Below are 20,577 nucleotides of genomic sequence, written 5' to 3'. Positions count from 1 at the left end.
ATAATGTTGGACATCTTTTCCCATGTTCATTGGCCATTTTTATATAAATGTCCAGTAAAATTCTTTGCTCATATTTTTTATGGTACTGGCCATTCTACCTCCGAGCTATACCCTCAGTCCTTTTTAAAAAGTAGTATTTATTTATTTATTTATTTATTTATTTATTTATTTATTTATTTATTGTGGTACTGGGGTTCCTGGAAGCACTTCTGCCTTCGGGCTACACTCCCAGACCTATTATATATTTTTTTTAATTTGGAAACAGGGTCTCCTAAGCCAGAGCACGTGGCTGGCTTTGAACCTGTCCGATCCTCCTGTCTCTGCCTCCCAAGCGCGGGGATTACAAGCGTGTGCCACCACGCCCGGCATAGTTTTTATTTTGAAACGTGGTCTCACTAGCTTGCAGAGAGTCTTACTAAATTGCTGAAGCTGGTCTTGAACCTGAGATACTCCTGTCTCAGCTTCCCAAGTACCGGGATTACAGGTGTGAACCACCACACCATGCTCTTACCCATTTTTTAATAAGGCTGTCTCTTTCTGTTGAGTTGTAAGAATTCCTTACATATTTTGGATTCTGGACCCTTATTAGATACATGATTTGAAAATATTTTTCTCATTCTGTGTTTTTTTTCACTTTCTTGATAATGTACTTTAATATACAAAAGTGTTTGTTTCATGAAATCCAATTTATTTTATCTTTTCTTGCTTATACTTTTGATATCACACACTTATACTTTTGATATCATACACATTGCCAAATCTAAAGTCATAAAGATTTACCCCTTTGTTTTCTTTTGTAAGTTTTAAAATTTTAGGTTGTTGATACGTTTTTTTGTTTGTTTGTTTGTTTTTGTTTTGTTTTGTTTTTTGTTGTTACTGGGGTTTCTGGAAGCCTGTCTACTTCCGGGCTACACTCCCAGACCTATGTTTTTATATTTTTATTTGGAGACAGGGTCTCTTAAGCCAGCGCGGCTGGCTTTGAACCTGCGCGATCCTCCTATCTCCGCCTCCCAAGCGCGGGGATTACAAGCGTGCGCCACTACGCCCAGCTGTTGATCCGTTTTAACTCATGTGTGATGTAAATTAAGGGTCAACTTTATTTTTTAGCATGTGGATATCTAATTGTCCCAGGATCATTTGTTGAAGAGACTATTCTTTGCCCATTGAATGATCTTTTCACCCTTGTCAAAATGGAATTGAAATTCAGTCACCTCTGGTCCTGCCTCATGATTTCTCCTCTAGGGGTCCAAACTGATTTCTTAAGTGGAGCCTAAGTCACTCCTGTGCACTTCTCAGGACCTTTACTAGCCCAGATGGCATAGTCTGTCCATTTCTCAGGCAGCTGAGTTGCAGCCAGGGAGGCTGCCCCTTCCTCTGCCCTCCTTAACACCCGGCAGAGCACACAGTATCAAACCCACTCGTCCCTGGCCCTTCACCCATGCACCAGCCCTCCAGCCTCACCGCAGCACCACGGCAAGTGTACCCAGCAGTCAGAGGCACACCTGCCCCCCAGCCCTGGAGGAGGTGACTTTACTCATGGTGGGTCTATTCCTCTAAAAGCTAGTTCAGGTTGTGAATCCCCTTCACACTTCTTACTACTGAAGCCCCTCTTACTGGGTAATTCTCCCTGGGAGTTTAGTCTTTCGAAAAGCAGAGTGTCAGAGCTGCAAAAGACCTAGGGGTATCTGATCCAGGAACCTTTAACTTGGGGTGCACGACCCAGTGAGTCCACGGATGGGCTTTGGGTATTTCTGTAAACCTTTGAACATGCAGACATGATTCAATACCCTTTGAGGGAGGAAGCCCATAGCTTTCGTCAGATCTCAAAGGGGTCTCTGACCCACAAGGTTAAGATCCCACTGAGAGAACCAGGAGACCAGTTATGGCAGAGCCAGAAGAGAACCCCCTAATTCCTAGGGCGCCAGTCCAGTACCCACAGTGATGACAACAGTGAGCTGGGAGGGAGGCGTTTGGGCAGGAAGCCCACTGGACTCCTGCACTGCACTGCCCCCCAAGGCTTATCGCATCTGGGCAGGCACGGGAGAGGACTCCTCAGAACATGAGAGGCACAGGCAGGAAGTAGAGGCCTCCACTTGAACCCAGAGGCCCTGCCCCCTGAGGCCCTGTACAAACTGTTGTCCTGAGGCTCAATGGAACAGCTCTGAGCATACCTGTAACATAGACTGATCAGAAAGTTGACCGGAAAGTTCAATTCTGCCGGCCAAAGCAGAGAGACTTAGAGGCCCATCCAGCCCCACTACTGATTTCAGAAAATCTGAGCCTCCCTCCCTCCTACCAATGAAGAACACAGAGCCTGCACTGGAGCCTACTGTGGTGGTATGAGTTAAATACATTCTCCAGGAGTCTAGGTGCCCACCTTTCTGATTATTTGATTAATCTCTCTTCTTTCCGGAAGCCTTCTTTGGTTAGCCTTCCTGTTTCAATCACTTCTCAGCTCTGCGGCACAGGGCCACTTTCCCGGTTTGTACGAGTGCATGGCTTTGAACATGCGTCTGTCTCTCGCAGCGGCCTGAGTTCACCTCCTAGACATCATCCTTAGGGTTGTATTTCATCTGACCAGTCAGGCTGTGCACGTGGGCAAGAGGATGCTGGTCAGAGAGAGTGGGACATATGGAGAGATGGACAGACTGACAGGGGTATACCTCTGACATCGCTCAAGAGCAGTTTATTGAATATACAGCAGAAATTCAGATTCCTTAATTGAAGCAGGGGAGGGACTAGGTGTGGCCATTCTTGGGAATATTTACACCGGGAGCCACGGCTTCTGGCTTCTGGTACCACCCAGAGATGAGACCAAGTCCACTCACTGAACTCAGCCCACAGCAACAGGAATTGGGAGTCAGAGGCTACTAGAGAACCAATGGACAGAGGACCGAGGACCAAGCACAGCCGCGGTCCTGACAAAAGGCAAGATAGTTTTGCTGGCCTTGTCAAGGACACTGAAGAGGCAGTGATACACTGTGTAGTGTGCGGGCCCTGGAGTCAGCAGGCCTGAGCCGCGAGCCGAGGTGACCAGGGCAGCTGCTGTGGCTCTCAGAGCACCCGGCTCCTGGTGGGCCTCAAGGCTGCTGAGCGCACCTTCCTTACAGGTTTGGTTGAGATTCTGAGGTGGTGTATGTAGGTACCCGATATGTAGTAGGTGCTTAACTATGAAAGTAGCTATTCCTGATTTTAAGAAAGGGGGAGAGGAGGCAGGTGACTCAAAGTGGCAGAAAGTCCCCAGCCCTCCTCCACTTAGCTTTGTGAATAGAGGTGCATCTTTTGACTTGAGAATGTACACATTTTCTACTAAATTATAGAGTCACCCCACAAAGATCTTTCTAGTAGGACAGAGAAAGGAAGGCTGTCTAACTTCTCACTTCCTGGTGTCTCGGTTCCAGGCTCACCCCACCTTGCTGGCAGGGGTAGTGAAGCCTCTCAGACAATTGAGAATTTGACCTCAGCACAGAACAAACCTACCCTCCATTTCTCTCTCCTCCCTCTCTAAAGATGATCATGGCTTCCTCAGGCCAAGGAGGGAATGACGGCTTGTGCTACCAAAGCCTCCTGCCAGCTGATGGCAGTGAGGAAAACGGAGTCGTGAAGTCCACACAGGGCCCACTGACAAAGAGAGGGTGAGCGTCACTCAGCACTCAGAAGCAAGAAGAGCCATGGTGCATGTAGTCTAGTGCACTATGGACAGTCCTAGAACTTGGGGAGGGGGGTTCAGGCATGGCAGGTGTCTTGGGCACTGGCAAAGACGTCCTTTCTTCCAGGTGCTGAGATAAGGGGCCGCAGGCTTATCGGGTGGTCTTCTTGGCCGGGGAGCTGACTGGGGCGCTCTTGTCCTGGAAGTCCCTCAGGTCTCCTGCGTGTGCCTCTCGGGTCTTGGTCTGGCTGCCTCGGGTGCCAGCAGGGCTGCCAGCCCCAGGGTCTGCGCTCACAGAGCTGGGAGGGTGACTGTAGTAGCCATGGCTGCTGCTGCTGATGACAGCTGAGGAGGAAGAGCCAAGAGAGAGGAGTGGGCAGGTGTCCGGCAGTGACAACTCAGTAACTGACAGTCTATTTAATCCCACGCAACCCTCAGCAGCCTAATGCGTGACAGATATCAAGGGCCTGCTGTGTGCCAGACTCTGCATGAGGGAGATGAAAAGGAGAGACCAGGTCCCTGCCCTTCCTGGACACCCTACGAGGTCACTATTCCCTACCCTTCTCTAGGTGACAGCGCTCCAGGGGAGAGATAGAAAGGGGGGATATGATTCCAGTCACTGTTGCCAGGGGACAAAAGGAGAACAGATTTCCTCTGAAGCCAGAGAACCCTCACAAGGAAGTAATAGAACCTTCTAGATGAGATGAGACAATGCGTGGAGGTGGCCTTGCTGCGTCCCGGGTCCCCAGCTTTCCCAACCCAACCCATCTCTCAAGGATACTTACAGATACTAACAGAAGATGGATTCTCACCAGACATCCTGCAAGACAGAAAAATAAAGGATAAAAGCCCAGGGAAGTGTTTAGATTCAATGTGCCTTAATGGGCTCTTACTTTTATGTGTGTGTCATTTTAATTCATCCTTATAACAACCCATGATGGAGATTAGAATCTCCATCTTACAGATGAGAAGAGAGAGACATCACAGGATTCACCAGAACTGCATGGCTAGCACATGGCAGTGCCAGTCATTAAAACCAGGTTCGTCTGACCCCGTGGGCTCTGCACATAACCACCTGCTCCTCCGATACCCCCTGGAAGGAAGCTGCAGCTGAGTTCACCTGTCAAGACCTTGCCTCTCCCACTCATAATGCCACCAGCAGTGTTATGACTCATCTTCTGGCCCCAGAAGCCCCTCAGCCAGCTGGGAGGACCCACAGCCCCGTCTCCTTTGGGGTCAGGCTGTTGCCCTGCGCTCACCCACCTGCACTCCTCGCCCTCCAGCAGCTTGCGGTAGGTGGCGATCTCAATGTCCAGGGCCAGCTTCAGGCTCATGAGCTCCTGATAGTCACGCATCATCCGGGCCAGCTCCTCCTTGGCCTGGTGCAGGGCACCCTCCAGCTCATCCAGCTTGGCCTGAGCATCCTTGAGGGCACTGTCGCCCCGCTGCTCGGCATCGGCAATGGATGTCTCCAGGCTGGAGCACTGAGGGACAAAGGATAAGGAGAGAATCAGAATGTAAAATAATGTTTCGAGCATGCAGATTATGTAGCACAACTTCCTCATTTTACAGGTGAGGCCCAAGGTGACGCCAGAAACTGAGCAACTTTTTTTGTATTGTGAATGAGTATTGAAAAGAATATCCTGGGAAGCCTCAGGAGCAGGTGGAAAGTGCAGAAAGAAAACTCAATGCTTGCAAATCTACCTAGAGCCTAGGTTTAGAGGCCTGCAATGGCTACAAGTTCAAGTACACCAAAATAATTACACTTTAGATGCCATCAAGGCCACCCCTGAGAACCAAACTGCATGCCCGGGGCTCCATCATGGCTAGACTTCCGAAGCAGGACATCTTCCCAGCAGGAACCCTTCCTCCCTGCATACCAATCAGATTGAGTCTGTCTGGACCCCTCCAGTAATCTGCAGAGAGAGACTATCTAAATGCTCCTACATTTGACCTACATGGGGCAGGGAGCCTTCCCTTAAAATAGTAGGTTATGGCCCTAACTAATGGCCACAGCCTCATAACTGGACTCTGATGAACCTCTAGGGCATGTGATCCAAGTACTAATGGGAGGAGCAGTTCTCATGGATTCTGAGTAATAGGGTCTTAAAGCCATCCTTGTGTCCCCCACACTGCATGGGGAATTGTGGGCCATAGGAAGGAACGTGGGCTCTGGTCTGTCGGTTGGGCTATTCTGTCACTAGCAGGATTGACCCGGTTCTTCGGGAGATCCCAGGAAGGACTTCCCTCTCCCCCGTGTCTTAAGCCATCTCTCCACTGACACAGCATTTACAACTTGTTGCTTTCAGGTAAGACAAGGCCCCATGGGTAAAATGAAAATGGTCCACGACACAGGGTGGGGAACCCTGGAGGGCTTCATTGGTGGCTCTGTCCCTCCTCATCAGGACCATGCCCTACCCTAACAAATGGCCCATGCGCCCACGGGTGTTCTGGGTCCAGTGGGAGCAGAAGGCATGGGGCTACTCTCACACCTGACAGCATGTGGGGCAGGTTTGTTGGGCACAGAGACAGGCTGAGCAAGAGGGCACCTGGGTTTGGATCCTGGCCCTGTATTGACCAGCTGTGGTCTAGACAAGTCACTTTCCCTTCTCAGTTGCCTCATCTGTGAACTGTGGAGCTAGAGAACAGACTCGAGTCTTCTTCATTCTGATGGCAGGGCACAAGGAAGGGTAGGAAAGGGGGACTGCGCATGGCCCGGGAGCTCCTAAGCCCAGGAGGAGAGACTTGCTTCTTCCTAGAGGCGGTTCCCCCATATCTTCATCCCATGAGAGGAAACAGCCTGAGTGCTCCTTGTGGGGTCGCTGCCCACCTGCTTCTTCACATTGGTAATATCACAGCGGATCCTCTGGATGAGTCGGTTTAACTCAGACATCTCATTCCTCGTGTGTTTGAGGTCGTCACCATGCCTGCCAGCGGCCAGCTGCAGCTCCTGGATCTAGTTTTCCAGAGACAAGAAGGTGGTGATGAGACAGGTAGGAAAGGGGTCCTTCCTGGTCAAACACTTCCACCACCAGGCGATCCAGGGGCGATTCTGGAGCAAGAATTGATGGCGCCAGCACATGGGCGTCCTTCTAGCTCTGAGGTCCACCATATTCTCTGAGGAGAGCCTATCTACAGCCCTCCCCTCTGGTCATCACCTGGCCTGCAGTGTTTCCCAGGTTGTTCCCATCTATTAAGTATCTATTAAGTACTTCCCAGTGTGAGAAGAGCTCAGACCCTCTCCTCATTCATTTATCACATATTTATAGAGGCATCTGTAAGGGCCAGTTCTGCCCCCATGTCCTGGGGATCCAGCAGTGAATAGGACAAGTGAGGTCCCTGCTGTCTGGAAACTTGCATTCTCCTGAAACACCTTCTTGGTCATGGAGCAGAGGGGAGAGAACCCCAGGGTCTGGTGTTCCCATGTATTCCTGGGTGGAATCGATGGCTTCTCCCCAACCTGTGCCCAGCCTCTGAGAAAGGGAGAACGCATGGTCATGTGCAGGAGGGGACAGTGAGGATAAACTATTCCCATCAGTCCTGAAGGTGGTGGTACTATAGTGTGGAGCTGCTGTGTTCCCCCAAAAGCCCATGTATTATTTTGGTGGTACTGGGGGTAGAACCCAGAGGCTTTCTACCTCCAGGCTATACTCCCAGAACTTTTTTTTTTTTGAAACAGGGTCTCACTAAGTTGCTGAAAGCCTCACTAAGTAGCTGAGGCTGGCTTTGAACCTGTGCGATCCTCCTGTCTCAGCCTCCCAAACGCGGGGATTACAAGCGTGCGCCACCACGCCTGACAGCCCATGTGTTAAAGGCTTAGTACTAAGCTTGATGCTATTGAGAGGTGGTAGAGTCTTTAGAAGGTGGGGCCTACTAGAAAAAAGTTAGGTCACTGGGGGTAAACCCTTGGAGGGTTGTCGACAAGGGGACCCTGGCCCCTCCTCTTTTTCTCTTTGTTTCCTGACCTCCATGAGGTAAGCAGCCTCCTCTACTAAGCACTGCTGCCATGGTATGCTATGTTGCCAAAGGCCCAAAGCAACAGGACCAAACAACCACAGACAGCATACCCCCATTCATGTAAATGTGTGTTTTAGGGTTAAAAAGAAAACCCCTCACTTCTCCCTTTAGAGGATTGCCTGTCCCTCTCTACAGGGTACATCCATCTATACCAGTTTTGTGATTTACCTTTGATAATACTGTGCTGAGAAATCCTTTCAAGTCAAGTGTTGTTGAGCCATTGATTCTAATCATGCTTTCACTTAAGGCATCTACAGTGTCCTGGGAAGGACTCTCGCACTTGCTGGTGGACGTAACCCCTCCCAGAAAGGAGGGACACCCACCATGCCCACCTTGGTCTGGTAGAGTGCCTCGGCCTCAGCCTTGCTCTTCAGGGCGATGTCCTCATAGTGTGTGCGGACCTCAGCGATGATGCTGTCCAGGTCAAGGTCTCGGTTGTTGTCCATGGACAGGATGACAGAGGTCTCGCTGGCATGAGTCTGGATCTGGGCAATCTCCTGGGATGAGACATGAGGACATAATGAAACCCTGGTGCCCTCCTCTGTCCCATCCATCTTCTGGGCCTGTGTCCCCTGGCAGAATGGGTCACTGGGATCCAGGGGGTCAAAGCAGGGGGAGTGTGTCTGCAGAGTCCAGGGAGCCAGGCTCATGGCAGCAGGAAGCCCTGCACTGGGCGCAGGAGGCACACATGTACATGGGAAGGAAGGGAATATTTCCTATAGGGTCACAGAACCCAAGCAGCTAGGCACTAGTAGGACCTCATGGGGCCAGTTTTTCCTGACCAGGGGAAAGGCCAAAATCACAGCCCAGATTAATCACCTACAGGAATAGGATCCTGCACTTCCATGGTAAACTAGTGCAGAAATTTGTACCTGTCCATGAAACACCTTTCCCTTTGGTGGCCCTAGGTCCCTCCCGGAGGAGTTGGGTAAAGCCCTCATCAGGAAAGAGGTGGGAGGGGACCAGAAAGAGCATCCTCACCGCATCGTATAGACACTTGAGGAACTTGATGTCTTTTTCCAGAGAGTCCACCTTGGCTTGAAGCTCCACTTTGACTGTGTAGGCTGCATCTGCGTCCTGCAGGGGACAACACCAGCTGTGGCTTAATACAGCCCTCATTCCAGCAGCTGCCTTGCCCCTGACCTCAACCTCAAAGCCACCTGACTTTCTTTTCTTTTTCTTTCTCTTTGCCCATAGAGACAAAGATGTTGGTTAATAAAGTCACCGGTTTTGTACTCCATTAAGATGTATGACTACAATGCACCGATAAAAAATTAAAAGAAAATAAAATCACCAGGTTTCTCCCTGCCTCACTACATCTTTGGGAAAAGTGAAAGGAAATCTGGACTTCTCTTCCTCGATTGTACCCGGAGAGCAAACAGCCCACAGAGGTACTGGGTTTTCTTAGGTCACTCAGGAAGGCTGAGCTGAACCAGGGTCCTCTGATTCTGAGACCATAATTCTCTCCCAGGTGTGTGTTCATCACTTTAGCTTGCTGGAGACCATAACTATGATGCCCACCATATTCAGGTACCAGCCCCCTCTCCAGATGGTCCAGGCTGAAGCTACAGCAAAGTTGCTTATGATGGGGATGTGAGAGAGAGCAGACACCACACGTTCTTCTCTCCTTACCTTTTTGAGCACTACAAACTCATTCTCTGCCACTGTGCGCCGGTTAATCTCCACCTCATATCTGTGGACAGGAGAGAAGACAGCAGATGCCTCATTCCCTCAGTCAAGCAACCTCTTCCTGCTGGCCAGCCTGCCCTGAGGCTGCAGAGTACTCAACAGAGTCCACTGGGTGAGCACTAAGAGGCAGTGGCAGGCAGAAGTCCCTGGGCTATCTCACTTGCATGCTCTCACTGCATCCTAGGGAAATACCCAGGTGCCCACAGGGTTCCTCAAAGCAGCAACTGAACCATTAAGTGGGTTGGTGAACACGAGATCTACTATCAACCAGGTATAAACTCATCAAACAGGGTGGGCCCTTCCCCGATAGCCAGAGGTAGGAACACAACTTCCAACCTGGGAGCTTGCTCCTTCCTGTCCTAAGAAATGGCACAGAGGTTAAGTACCTGACTCGTGAGCCTTTGGTGGGGCCTGCTCACCTCTTCTTGTAGTCCTCCACCACATCGCGCATGCTCCTCAGCTCTGAGTCCAGCCTCACCCTGTCCCCAGACAGCGTCTCCAGCTGCTTCCGCAGGCTGCTGATGTGGCCCTCATAAATGGGCTCCAGGCTCTTCCTGCAGTTGTTCAGGTCCAGCTGCTGCAGCAGCTCCCACTTGGTCTCTAGTACCTGGTTCTGTTGCTCCAGGAACCGCACCTGGAACCAAAATCAATGGCCGCTTAGAAGCATATGGAGAGGGTCATGTCCCATGGACCTACACCTCTGACAACCCAGATCAGGCGCATTTGGTTCAAGTTCTGCGTCCACTCTCAGCATCTGCCATAAATGAAACTCTTAACAAGTCCTCATTCCATCACCTCTGTCCATCCCAAGAGGGAGATGCCACAGCTTTCTTCTGTCGCCTACCCTGGTCCAGGAGATGTGCTTCCTTAGGTCTTAGCTAAACACTTCTTTCTTTGCCCTGAGCCCTTCCTTCTGAATAGCACTTGATCCTCTTAGCTCTTCCTGTTGTTTAGGGAGCTGTGGGTCTCCCCAGCCATCCACCAGGAACCTATCATTTCTTTCTCAAGGTAGGGTAACTCTCTGCCCAATTTCCTACCCTTCTCTGTAACCCCCCAACCCCAGGAAACCATTCAACTCTCTCCTCCTCATTTTATGATGAGGGAGCCCTTCCCGAGGCCCAGCTATACACTTCATCCACACTGCCCATCCCAGCCCAGACAGTAGGGAATTGGCTCCTATCTTGTGGATTGCCTTCTCCTCTGCCTATGAGACCCACCTTGTCAATGAAGGAGGCGAACTTGTCATTTAAAGCCTTGATCTGCTCCCGTTCCTGGGCGCGCACTTTCTGGATCTCAGGGTCCAACTCCACGTTGAGGGGGGCCAGAAGGTTCTTGTTGATAGTAACCTGGTGGATGCCTCCGGGCAGGCACACGGATGCACACGAGGGCCCCAAGGCCACACTGCCAAACATACTGCCCGCGAAGCCGCTGGCGCGGCCCCCTCCATACCCAGAGCCGTGTTCAAAGCTGTACCCTCCTGTGCGGACACCGCTGCCAGCCACGTTGAAGGGAATACGCCGATTCCCCCCAATACTGTAGAGGCTCCGACTGCTGAAGCCACCCCCAGCCCCTTGGCCAAGGGCATGGTAAGAGGCCACATGGCCCACAGCCTTCCTGGGTACTACTGCAGAATGCACGCTGAAGCTGCCTTTGTCGCCGCCAGACCTGATGTTCAGTTGCCGACTCATGGTGAGGATGAGGGGGCTGGAGAGACGCAGTCACCAGGTCTGGGAAGCACGAGGTTGAGGCAGCCAGAGCGCTGCCTCCTTTTATCCCTGCTGAGCCTCAGCACCGGAACAGGGCGTCTCTCCACCCTCTCCTCTCCCCTGCCCAAGGGCTGGGGGCCATGGGCAATTTGCAGAACAGAGATCTCTAAGCCCTTTGCAGCAACAAAGCCCTTCTGATAGCACGTGGAATATGCTGCCCTTGCATGCTGAAATGGTCTAATTTGGAGTTTATCTGTGCTCCCTAATTAGGGGCCTGGAGAGTTATCCCCTGCAGAGATCTCCCAGCTTTATTTTTACAGTGCTGTCTCTTTCTTGCTTACCTATCAGCAAAGAGCAGAAGAAATGCCTGCTTTATCCAGGCAGGACTCATTTGGATACATCCTCCCAAAGAAACCATCTTCCTGGTATCCATTTTTGTTGAGGAGCTAGGTGCTTAAGCTAGAGGAGAGAAGACTTGGAAAGGTTCTTCTTGGAAGGGTGTCCTCAAAGATCTGGATCAAGGAGGAAACTCCACGGAGTCACTCTCTGAGTCACGCTAAGGGTCACATCTGTTTGGCACCAGAATGGAGCCCAGGGAAAGGGTGGAAAAAAGCATGCAGAATCTGCATCCCTCTACAGGAACATTGTCTGGAGCTTTTTGTATTGGCTTGTGGCGACCTCAGAATTGCCTTTTCAACAGTGAGAATTTTTTCAGGCAACTGGCATTTCCTCCAATGGAATTTTCTCTCCTAGACAAGGTTATCCATCCCATTCTGGACAGCCAGTCAGGAGCAGAACCGTAGTAGCTCATCTCTCCCCATGTAGAACGTACTCTGACTAAAGTTAATCAGATATGGGGCCCCCTAAGTTTCACTTTGGGGGTGAAAAGGTACTCTTCTGCCAATTCATGATCAACTTCTAGGAGCCACTCAATTTTAGGACCCATTCATACCAAGACAGAGGGTAGTAGAAAGCTGTTCCACTGCTGGGGAGGGAAAGAGGAGGATGAGCCAGACAGGGGAGCTGGAACCTGTCTCAGAGAACTGACTCTGCACCGGGTGTTTTCATGGCAGCCCCTGAAGCAGCAGTGGGCCTCCTTTTGCAGAGGCCCAGTCTCCCAGCCTTCCTTTCATGGCCTGGCCCTAGGGCCTGGGAGGGCCTAATTGAAATGGTAGCTTGTGGTTTCCTAAGCCAGATTGCAAGGGTGGCAGCAGGTTGAGAGTTAGCTGGGGTGATTCTCAGCAGGCAGATGCTGGCTTTGCCTCCATTCTGGTGTGGGGATGTCAACAATGGTGTGAGTTTCTTAAACCTGGGAATGACCTATGTATGTCCCGATTCCTGAAGGAGCCTACAGGCCAATAAGAGGAATCTGCACCCCACCAAGAACTTACCCCAGGGCCAGAGCTCAGAATAACAGAAGAGCACTGAGAACTAAGGCCAGAGGGGTGCTGAGGAGGTAAGGCTAATTTTGATGGAGGTTTTTAGGAACCTCTCGAAGTACAGAGTTATATCACCAATATCCCCATCAGCACTTATTATTACAGAGGTTGCCTTAAAGTAGCAGGGGTTAAAGAATGACTTAGAGCAACAGCTGCACTTGTGGCAGCAATTAGACCAGTAACAGTAACAGAAAGAGGGAATGTTTTTGATCTACTTCACACATGCAAGGCATTGTGTCAGGTGCTACATGGATCTCCAATTTAACCTTTGCATTACTAGCGTTCTTTACAGATGAGGAGATTGAGCTTTAGAGACATTGAAAAACTTGCTCAAGGTCCCTCAGCTAGTAAGTCAGAGCCGGGACTGGAGTTCAAGTGCCTCTGGTTTCAAAACCCAAGTTCCTAACCACCCTGCTACAGGACGTAGATTAAAGTGAGCAGCAAAGGAGTGAAGGTTTCCGGAGGCATCGCCGGCAAGGCGAGCATGGGCTGCATCCCGTGTTCACGTTTCCCTTGTGTATTGGGGTCAAGTGTAGCATGAGAAGAAAGGGCAGTTTGGGGGGGGGGAGGCTGCATTGTGTCACTGCTAAGACTAGATATCACTGTTCAGTCCATAAAGTCTGCCAAAATAGAGAGGGGCAAAGGGAAGGAAACAGTTCCCCCTCATGGGGGAGGTAATATATTCTAGAATCTCCAGTAGCTGGCCCTTTATCACCGGTTCCTAGGGAAGAAATAAACCTGATTCTGATGATCTGAGTCTCCTGGCTGAGTGAGCCCCAGTATGGCATGAGAGGGGATTGCTTACTGGGGACTTCATACCAGAGTATTTATAAAGCAGGAAAAGCTTGACCCTCGAGGCTGAAGAAGACTTAGGATAAATCAAAAGCAGACACCCAGCTGTCTGAGAAAATGCTCTGGAACAAAGTGAGCCCCTCCGTACTCAGAAGCACGGGCTGGGGAGAGCCAGGGTGAGGGCGAGGGGTCCTGGCACCCTGTGCTCATTCTCACAGCACGTACTGAGTGCCTGCCGTATGCCAGGCCTGTCCTGGGTGTGTCGGCAAAGACATAATGATGGAGATGGTGACAATGGTGGTGGAAGCGGTGACAGAGGAAGAGGCGGAGGCAGAAGGGAATTTCCCGACAGAGTGGCGTGATCGTGACCACACAGAAGCGTCCCTCCTCATTGGCTTCTAGGGGACGTAATTGCAGGGAAATGGCCTCTGGCCTATGCAGCAGGATCCCTGACAGCTCCAGCCTTCACCACGTTGACTTCCCTTTAATTACTCATCACACCCCACACCCCGCTCTTTGAGTTCGTCCAACTAATTTATGTCCAAGGCCTGAAGAAACTGAGTCATTCACTTAGTATAAAACTGAGCACCTGCTGTGTGTACAGCTCTGTGCTGGACATCAAGTGGCTAAGACACTCACTCTTTCTTCTAGGAAGTCAATCAATGGAAGAGACAAAATCCAAGCCCATGAATAGTCCCATTGTGATTGTTATGGGTTTAACTCTACCTGCCTATATTGGATGATGGGCATATGTGAGTGACTCAGTAATCTACTATTGAAATTCAAATTTAAAAATCTGTTAAAATGTGCTTATTGTTTACCTTAAGTCTTCACTAGCCTTGAACAAAAGAGGAAATAAAATAGGTGAGGTTCTCTGGGGTGGGCAGAGTGCACAGTGCACCCCTGAATCCCCGAGGATTCTAGATGTTACCCTTCCCCCTGAAGTCAGTGTAGGGTCATACAAGGGTCCTGAGGGGAAGCAATGCACAGAACCTGTGCTTTAGGTTCTCTGCATCACTTTGGGGGATACAGGTACCCCAGGTGGCCTCCCAAACGCTGAGCTCGCTGTACCATAATCTCTCACCATCTTGGTTTAGAATATTCCTGGAGGGTAAGAATCCCATCTGCAAAGTACACCGTGCCTGAGAGAAATAGAAAGAAGTCCCAGATGGGCCATCACTGCGATCTCAAATGGACAAAACCAAAGCCACGCCTGCTTGGTTGGAAGATGGATAGTGCAGGTCATTTTCTCCAGCCCTCTGGCCTCTTAATTGCTACTGATACAGAATAGTAGTCAAGGGACCAAGATCTTTCATGGAAAGGGGAAGAAGCTTGAAGAATTCTGGAGGTGACTTCAGGGTGACAAGACCTGGGGATGAACCACAGCACCGTAGAGCTGACATGACTCTGCTCCCCTTAGGAAATGAAGTGGTGAAGAAACCCAACGGCCTCTGCCTCTTGGAGCCCAGCCAGCCTGAGAGAAGAGCCGACTCTTCCCTCCTCGTCTGAAGGTTGAAGGTTCACACAATCGAGTTTCTCTGCTTTCCCCCCCTTCTCCCCAAGCCTCTCAAACTCTTCACCTTCCAGACATGAACATCTGAGGATCCTGGCATATCCATGCTTTTGGCAGAAAGGATATACAGCAGGGAGGGGCAGCGATCTGGAGGTCAGGAACAGGTTGGGAGGAACAGAGTGGGAGAGGATGTGGGGACGGTGAAGCAGAAGGCTCTGCGTTAGTCAGAAGGAAAAGAGGCAGCCACGGGCACAGAAGGTGAGGGTCAGAACTCCAGGCAAAGTAATCAGGACTGCCTTAATACCATTTTGTAGGGTAACAAACCACCCCAGTGCTCCCAGGACTGAGGGGTATCCAGGACATCAGACTTCCAGGGCTCCATCCTGGGAAAACCTGGACGGTCCATTCCCCGAACACCACCATATTACAGAGAACAGAGGAGCGGATTCTTAGAGATCACTGAAACAACGTTACCCAACTTGTCAAGTGTAAATACTCAAGCACTTCCCTGGTCTTTCTCCATCCTTCCTAGCCCCCCTTCCCACAGATCCTCACTGGCGTTGACATAAATTCCTGCAATTATCCAGAAGACAGGTGGCCTCCTGGCATCAATTTAGAGTTAGCTTCATGCAGAGTTACTAAATGCCTACTTTGTCGCATGTGGATACCATCTGAATAACATTTTAAACAGGGGTCACCAAGGTCAACATTCCCGTTTCTCAGGGCCACTGAGTGCAGAAGGTGCTTTGTGCAGTAGGCCTTCATCTGTGTCCAATGTGGCAGAGGACAGAGAATGACCTGAAACCTGGCAGGGTTTCCCTCACCACTGCTCACCTTGTAAACCTTTCCAAAGCACTCCTGGATAAGCATGGGGGAGCCATTACCCCCCTCCATGCCCAGTCAAAGGCCTTCCCCACTCTCCCCTTCCCAGAATCAGCCTCCCTGTCCTCCTCTGTGCATCCATCCCGGAACAGGCACGGCCCACTCTCCAGTACAGCACCTTGATGGCACTGGGGACAAGGCCCTCCCTCTGGCAGACACAGCTTTTTGCCGGTGCATGGCTGCCCCTTGCCATGCCACAGTGCCCGGCACAGCCTGTGCATTCCTCCACTGTAGTCCTTGGCCAGATCTCAAAGGCAGGCTCATGTTATACCCGTGAGTGGAGCCTCTGGTCAAAATTCTCCCTCCTGCATCTCCTGGCTCCCCCGAGCTCTCTCTCTTGCTTCTGCGGGGCAGTCTGAGCTCGTCTTCCAGGTGCTGTGTCCTCTCTCTAGGCCCCTAGAGGAAAGTGATGGTCCCCAGCTCAACAGGGCTTTATGCCTGTCCTGCCCACCTTCCCTCTGGCTTAGGGGTCTGTGTACTAGTTTTCATTTTTCCCAGCCCGAGTATCTTTGCCCTTAGCAAATCCTGGGCTGGGCCTCACCGGGCTCCTCTGTGCTCGTGTCTCTCTCTTTCTACTCTCTCTCCTACTCCCAAGGCCTTTATGACTAGACAGACCGCTGCTTTTTACTGTAGACCACACACTCTATAGTTCTCTTTCTCCCCCCCCCCTTTTTTTTTTAAGAAAAGCCCTGTACAGCTCCACCCACCACCTGCACAGTAATCAGGTCTCCTCTTAGCTCTGTGCACTCCGGTATGTTCAGGCAAGCACTGTCTTGCTCTAAGAAGAATGAGATTTCTTCCCTTTGCTCATTTCAAAATGCTACCAGACCCCTGTTCCGGTTTTATTTCATCCATCTTCTAATCTCGGGCCCTTTCCACCTCTAGCCACTTCTAGAAGAAGTTTGTAAGGTATTTTCTGACTCCTCCCCAACTCTATTTTTTGCATGATTCCTTTTTGAAAACTAACAGAGAGGCTGGGGGAAATGCCTTAATCTTTTGATCGTGACTGTGAAGTTTAATGCTTGATCCGCCTCTTCCTCTGCCCATTTGCAAAGTAAACACTCTGGGCTGCACTTCAGGCTGTAATTAAGCCACATCACCACTAATGACATGCTCTCTATCTTTCCTATCATCCCTGTCCAAACAGGAAGGAGAAGCCCAGCCCCACCTGTCCCTAGTCGCTAGGGAGATGCCAGAGCGGTGGGCCAGGCCTGGGGTGGCCCCTGCCTAGGCTGTGGGCGGGTGGCCAGCACCCCTCCCTGTGACCACGTTATAACTGGGCTTTCCAGGCCCTGTGCAAGGGAGTTAGGAAGGGGAGGAGTGAAGAGAGACATCCCTGGCAGGGCAGAGGCACCCGGGGCCCAGATAACACAGGCAAGGTGAACACTGGGAGAAAAAAAACCCTAAAAGCAGGATGTCAAGAAAGAAATAGAAAAAATAAGAAGTGGGTATTACGGGAAGCGAGGCCGAAGAGCTGAGTCCATGGGGGAGGTTTGGCCAGGAAGGGGAGGGGGTGTGTACATAGAAAGAATGAAAGTTCACCTGGAGGCAGGGGGTGAACTGAGCCCTCCTGGGCTCTTGAGAGATATCTCCATGCAGGCCCAGCCTGGGCAGAGGGGCAGGAGGGATGAGCTACCTACAGCCACGGGGACCTCCTGCTGCTGAGGAGCAAGGCCCCTATGCACCACCCTCGAGGAAGCAAACCTGCGTGGAATTAGAGGCTTGGGCAGGTGGGGCTTAGGGGCTTTGGCGCTGGCACCTAGGGCTCAGGGCAGAGCAAGAGCTCCTCCCGCTGAGGTGAGACCACAGGCGAGCTCCTTTAAGAAGCTGTATCCACCTCCCCTGTTGAAAAGGAGGCAGACAACATGGATGTCAGGAGACCAAATCCCCATCCCCCAAGGATCAAGGCCCCCACAGAGGAAAATGGGGTTTGGCAGCCAGGCCCCAAGGTATGGCCACAGCTGTGGGATCAGGAGGAGGGTTGTGAAAGGGGCCGAGATCCTGCAGAGCAGAGCATGGGAGCTTGACTCACAAGAGGAGCCAGTGGTCTAAAGTGGGGGCCCTCAGTGGCAGCTCCTAGGGAAAGGGACCAAGGGCAGGTGGCGTGCGCCTGGGCGGGGGCCGCACAGGGAACCAGAGGAGCCAGCGGCCAGGGAAGAGACCCTTCTGGAGGGCCAGAGGGAATGCGGCGGAACTGGAGTGCGGCAGGAGCTGGCCTGCAGGGGTGTCTTGCGTGTGTCAGAGCCGTCCGCTAAGCACGGCACACTGAGCTGAGCTCTGGCACATTCTAACACGCTCCATCTCATGCCAGTGCTGCGAGAAAAGTACTGTTATTTTTCTCTTTATAAATGAGGAAACAAAAAAGCAGGGCCAGGCACGGTGACACACGTCTGTAGTCCCAGTATTTGGGAGGCTGAGACAGGAGGATCTCAGGTTCAAGGACAGACTCAGACTCAGCAGTGCAGCCAGACTCTCAGCCACCTAGTGAGAACCTGTTTCAAAACAAAACATAAAAAGAGTTGAGGGTGTAGCTCAGAGGTAGAAGAATGCTCCTGGGTTCAATCTCCAGTAACACACACACACACACACACACACACACACACACACACACACACACACGAAGCTAATGGAAGGACTGAGAGCCACGGCTGGCTGGCTCCCGAGTGAGTCTTCAGGCAGGATGAGTGCGGTGTCCCTTCCAGCCTGGACCTCCCGCCCTGCGGTGCGAGTCCTTAGCTAGGAGCCGCTTTCCTCTAGAATGGGCAGCTTCACCCGGAGTTCCAGCGGGAAGGCTCTGGGATCCTGAGAGCTGAGTTTCAGAAGAGACCGAGGAATAGAGGGAATGTCTCAGGCCTCCTGGGGATGGAGGGGCTGGAAGCCAGGGGTGGGGGTGGGGGGAATTAGGCATGCGCCTCCTAAGAGGACTCTGCCTAAAGCGGGGTGTGGTGTGGCTGCCTCACGGGTTAGAGGGGAGAGGACAAGGCGGCGGAGGTGGTTGTGGGAGAAGAGCAGCCATCAGCATTGCCAAACGCTGAGACTGAGGGACAGTGCAAAACCATGGTCCTTTGCGCAGAGGTCGCCCTGCAGGTGGCTGAAGTGATGGAGCTCAGGAAGGAAAATTGGAGCTCACTGGCAAGGGGTAAATCAAGCCCCAGAACAGCTGCCCCATGGGACCTATAAATTCTTTAAGAAACTCCCCATCTCCAGCAAGTCACGTTCCTTTTACCTCCTCCTCCAGGAAGCCCTCCCAGACTGTGCACAACTCTAATGCCTCCCTTCCTCTGTAGCCCCATTATGTCTCACCAGTGCCTCTATGCCTAGTTTATCTCTGACAGAAAGAGTTCTCTGAGGGTTCCCTATGCCGGGGCTGGGGTTTGTACGCAGCACCAGTGGACCTTGGGAGAGATATGCTTTGCCGAGAGACCATGACAGAGGGTCTTTCTCCCAGGACTTCTGGATCAGCACCAAAATTCTCAGGCACCCATTGAGGACGAGCTGTCTGAAGGCCTCCTACTCTCTAGCTGGAGGGGAGGAGGTTCAGGCAGCGGCAGCTGCTCCTGCCTCCTCCTCCCTCCTGTAAGAGAAATCAGAAAGAAGGAGGAGGACAGGAGCCAGGGCCTGAGCAACATGAGGCTGGGGCCAGCCTGGGCATGCCAGAGAGCGAACAGCGTCTCCTCCAGCTGGCCGCTCTGCAGCAGCAGAGCCTGTCCAGGATCACCTCCACCCTCCTGTAGAAGGCTTCCCTGCAGGGCCACAGGGACCAGAGTGCAGTACCCAGAGCTGCAGGCAGAGGGCAGTGTGCACAAAATAAAGGCACCTAGCAGGGTTTGTCCCTGTCCTGAAATGAGCAGCTGGTGGCTAGTTGGAACTACGCTTCAGTGAACAGGCCCAGTGCCCCCACCCTCGTTTAGCCCAGCTCCTCCAGGCCTCTGGTCAAATCCTACTGCTGAGCCCCACACCTCTGGCATGAACAAACGCAGAAGGCTACAAACCAGCAGTAATCATTACACTGCGTAGCGTTCTGGTCAATGGCAGAGGGTCTGTACCATGGTGGTCCCATAAGATTCTCATGGAGCTGAAAAAAGGTCCTACTGCCTTGTGATGCCAGAGCCGCCATAGCACACGGCAGTGCGCACGTGTCCATGGTGACGCTGGAGTACACAGCCTCCTGCGCTGCCTGTAGGAAAGTACAGCACGCACAATCACACATGGTGCGTGATACTGGATAACAGTCGTAAACGACTATGTTGCTGGACTGTGTGTTTATTAGACCATACTTTTATTGTTATTTTACAGTGTACCATTTCTACTAATTAAAAACTGTTTACTGCAAAACAGCATGACACAATACAGCAGCAGCTGCCTCGTACCCCTCGCGTTAACGGCCTCCTCCCGCCAGCTGAGCACCTGGTCCTTACCATCTCGGTGTGTGTGAGAACACTCCACCTTCCCCAGACGTGCCCTGTTGTGCGGGATGCGCAGCTGTAACCACAGCACCAACGAAGGTGCACAAGTTGTAGACCAGGCTCTATTTTGCCTCCTCGATCTCTGCTCATATTCTCAGCTGTCCTCTACGGTGAGTTCCTTGACAGGAAAAGAGGTGTTGGACCATAGACACCAGAATCAGACTAGGCCACCTCGCCATTTCCTCTCTGCGTGAGCCCCGGTGAGCCCTTGAAGCCTCTGAGCCTCAGGATTCTCGCAAGTGAAATGGACATCATAAGGTGAGTATAGGAGAATTAGCTGAGTTGCCAGAGAGGGTGAGAAGAGCCCTGGCACACAGGAAGCACTCAGCAAGGCCAGTGTGTATTAATCCTACTTTACAAGGTCAGGATTTTACACTGGGCCACAGCCTATAAGTAGAACCAGAATTCGAAGCCAGGAGTATGA

The 20,577-nt window shown here is 51.6% G+C and overlaps 1 protein-coding gene across 1 annotated transcript; it reads right to left on the bottom strand.

The window, feature by feature from the left end:
* Positions 1-3,800: 3,800 nt before the first annotated feature.
* Positions 3,801-11,043, bottom strand: KRT74 (keratin 74; the record flags this gene model as incomplete). Its single annotated transcript, XM_080705863.1, has 9 exons — positions 3,801-3,994; positions 4,435-4,469; positions 4,913-5,133; positions 6,480-6,605; positions 7,999-8,163; positions 8,648-8,743; positions 9,299-9,359; positions 9,775-9,989; positions 10,573-11,043. 9 exons carry the CDS (start codon positions 11,041-11,043, stop codon positions 3,801-3,803), a joined length of 1,584 nt encoding a protein of 527 aa, XP_080561989.1.
* Positions 11,044-20,577: the final 9,534 nt, after the last annotated feature.

This window comes from Muscardinus avellanarius (genome assembly GCF_963383645.1).
Source record: "Muscardinus avellanarius genome assembly, chromosome: 11".
In the NCBI taxonomy this organism is placed as follows: Eukaryota; Metazoa; Chordata; class Mammalia; order Rodentia; family Gliridae; genus Muscardinus; species Muscardinus avellanarius.
This window is presented reverse-complemented; position numbering and strand designations above follow the sequence as displayed.